This window comes from Corythoichthys intestinalis, chromosome 9 (assembly GCF_030265065.1).
Source record: "Corythoichthys intestinalis isolate RoL2023-P3 chromosome 9, ASM3026506v1, whole genome shotgun sequence".
In the NCBI taxonomy this organism is placed as follows: domain Eukaryota; kingdom Metazoa; phylum Chordata; class Actinopteri; order Syngnathiformes; family Syngnathidae; genus Corythoichthys; species Corythoichthys intestinalis.
Genome location: NC_080403.1, coordinates 215,626 through 219,116, shown reverse-complemented (window position 1 = coordinate 219,116; position 3,491 = coordinate 215,626). Strand labels below are relative to the sequence as shown.

Genomic DNA, 3,491 nt, shown 5'->3' with positions numbered 1-3,491 from the left:
AAACAACAAAAAGTCGTAATTATTTTAAAACTAAGTGCATCACTCAAGTTTATGACAAACCAAACCGTTTGAAAAGCTGTTTTGAAGTATACATCTATTAACTGTGTTACGTTTATAGAACGGCATCCCACGCAAAATGGCCGACGAGTGGTAATGCCTGTCCCGGTTGGCTTACAGCGTACAAAGACATCTAGAGTGTATATATACATCTGTGACATATTGCAGCTGTCAGTACTGTCAATGCGTGACGTTATAAAAAGTAGACATAGGCTTTTTTATTTTTATTTTTTTAACACGTTTATAATTAAAAAAAAAAAATTTTTTTTTTTAAACAAACAAATACGGACTTACAAATTTGCAACATTATAACAAGAAAATCACGAATAACACTCTCCATCATAATATACAAATTTCTACTCGTTTGCCATATGTCAATGTCATTTTCACAAAACACAACAATTTGACTGGAAATTACATTTGAGTCTTATTCATTAATGGGATAAATTGCAGGATCTTAAATTGTACTTCCTTTAATTTGGGCGAAATCATCCTTATAAACTTATTGCATTTAACATCACTTAAATAGACTTCAGCTGTTTCTCACATAGATGTTACATATATAGAACCTGATGCGAAAAGTTGGAGTCGGCGGCGTTGGTAACGGCGGCCATCTTAAAGATTTAGACTCCCATGGCGGGTTCTACTGCAGTGAATGTAAGGTGAGCGATTTTCTCTATTAAAATACAGTGGTACCTCGATTTACGAACGTCTCTTCATGCAAAATTTTCAGGTTAAGACACACCTAAACGGGAAAATATTACCTCTTGTTATGAAAGAAATTTCATGATACCATTCCAAAGCAAAAATAAAGTATGGTTGGTACTTGCCAGATACATACAGATCAGTGGCGCCTCCAGAAATTCTTTAGAGGGGTGGCCAGATGGGGCCACTTAAAATCTTGGGGTGGCACACCAAAACTAAAAGCCATAATTTCAGGTTTTCATTATATTATTGCAGTAAAAAGGTCAGGGGAAAACTATCAGAAAGAGTTAAGGACAAGGCTACTGATATACTTTGGTGTATTGTGTAATATTCTATGTTACTAATGATTTAATGTGCATAGTCCATAACTGTCCAGTCAACATTTTGAGTTCCACAACAATTCTGTTTTTTTGTGTTATGTATATATTAGGCATAAGGTGTACATTTAACAAAACAAAATAAATGCATTAATTTAGGATGATATGCATAACTGATGCTACAACAATCCAACGATATACTGGCAAGCAGGGTGGCCAGTGGGGTGGCCAACAAATTTATAGGGGGAGCCGTGGCCACCCCTGCCACCTCCTGGTGGCGCCACTGACCCAGAGTTTACTGAAAGTAACATACTTGTAGTTGTTTTGCCATTGGCTATTGCCTAGCATTCCTGGGATCCAATTGACTAAGAGGGACCTCTACTGTATGTATGTGTGTATCCCAGCGTCCTCTTCATTCACCCCTCGTGTTCCGACAGTTTTACATGAGTGTCTAAACTTTTATTCTGTATTCTATTCTTGTTTTTTTTTTTCACTATGCACAACTCAGATTTTATGTTCATTGTGCAGTAATCTAATTGTAACATGTATTGGTTACATGTTTTGATGCATTTTTATGCATTATAAAAGATAAATGTCTCAAATTTGGGGGGCTTGGAACGGATTAGCGCATATACATGGAAAACGCGCCTCTACTTACAGAATTTTCAAGTTACAAACCTTCTTCCAGAACCAATTAATTTCATACACAGAGATGCCACTGTACTTATTTATGTATACTGCCCCTTGTGGAACAAATTTCCTCCACTCATCTTAAGGTAGGCCTACTTATTGCTGAAATGATCGTTCGGGGTAAAGAGAATCAGACTCAGAGCCTGTGTCATCACTAGTTTCAGGATACGTTTTATGATGACTGAAGCCTAAAGCTGACAAAGTGTTGTGTGTGTCTGTTTTAACTAATAGTTCCTCAGGGTTTGGGCTTGCACAGTTGTATTCAACAGGTGCGGGAAAAATGCTGCATTCGAGGAAGGCGGGAAGTCAGACTTATCCCATCCGGATGGTACCAGTTGCAACCTCAAAGGGTTCCGAGTGAATGTAAACAACAAAGATGGTTAATCGCGATAAGATTAAAAAAAAAAAAAAAAAATATTTTGCCTATTAAAAGACATTTTGACCTCCAGCAAACATGCCTTCTCGTAAGCGATCAAATAGTGGAGGAAAAATGACGGCTGATAGAGAATTGGCACACACTGTAAACTGCCTTCTTTAGTAACACCCTTGCTGAAAGGAAATATTAATATTATCTATAAATTCCTGAAGCTAATTCACTTCACTGTATGAGGAAAAAAAATAATGCAGTTTCAAAGGAACTCAATTTAACTTCTGTTACGGACAGGGAGTAATTTATGCTTTTTTCCAGGTATGTTTGTTTCCTTTTACTTTGTACTGGGTTATGTTGTGTTTCACCTGTATTTTTCCTTTGCAGTCATTTCCATCTGTGTAATCAGGGAGGGCCTCCACAGCTGGAACCATTTCATCATCAGCTAATCATCCAATAATGTGTTCTTCCTTCTGCTATATAAGTTGAATTGTTTGCTTTGTTCAGGAGAGGTGGTGGCAGCTCTCCATTTGGGTGTGCTGGGCGGTTCAGTTTTTGACTTGGTTTGTTGTGTTTTTGAAGTTTGCTTTCCAATCCATTTTTCTTTAATATTAAGAAGGACACAATGTTATGCAGATGTGTACTTAAAGTCAGTGATGGTAAACTGAAGCATCATAAAGCAATGAGGCTTTCCATCCAACTGGTTCGCTCCTGGTCCAAAGCATCATAAGGCTTCATTTGTTCTATTGCGCCTTCATGTGGTAAATAAATGTCATGACCAGTGTTGGGAGTAACGCCGTCCGTTATAAATAACGCCGTTACGTAAAGGCGTTATTTTTTCAGTAACGGGGTAATCTAACTAATTACTTTTTCCGCCGTTACAACGTCGTTACCGTTACTGACGGTCAAAAGCGGTGCGTTACTTACTCTGAATAAACTGAAGAAACTACCAGCCGTGTCGAGTCGAGACTTTGCTCTGTTGATTTGTCATCCAAGACTTTGGTTGTTTTCAGGTTCGAGAATAGTGCACATACTTCTGACTCCAAGCTGTTTGTCCCTGCTCATTCAATTAGACAATGCTTTCCAAAGTTTGGTAACGTTTCTGTGTTTGCTACACCTGATGCTAGCCTCGTTCCCATCTCCCACTGTCAGCCAGCAATAATTCTGCTTCCATCTTGAGGACAGCAGATGCTTTGAAGGTGACATGAATTGTCGGGAAACGAGCCTACCTGAATGCAGCCCCTCGAGAGATGCGATGGAAGTGATTGTGATTGGCTGAGGGTTAGAGTCATGTGTCTTGGTAAGCCAATCAGAGCCGGTGATTTCACAAGCAACCCGGAACAGCGCGTGCGGCA

At 38.9% G+C, this 3,491-nt stretch overlaps 1 protein-coding gene across 1 annotated transcript in view; it reads left to right on the top strand.

The window, feature by feature from the left end:
- The first annotated feature begins 495 nt into the window (after positions 1-495).
- Positions 496-3,491, top strand: part of p3h1 (prolyl 3-hydroxylase 1) — a 67,436-nt gene continuing 64,440 nt past the window's right edge. Inside the window, exon 1 of the mRNA XM_057846047.1 lies at positions 496-719. Within this exon, the coding sequence (XP_057702030.1) occupies positions 630-719 (90 nt within the window). The 5' untranslated portion in view covers positions 496-629. The remainder of the gene's footprint in view (positions 720-3,491) is intronic.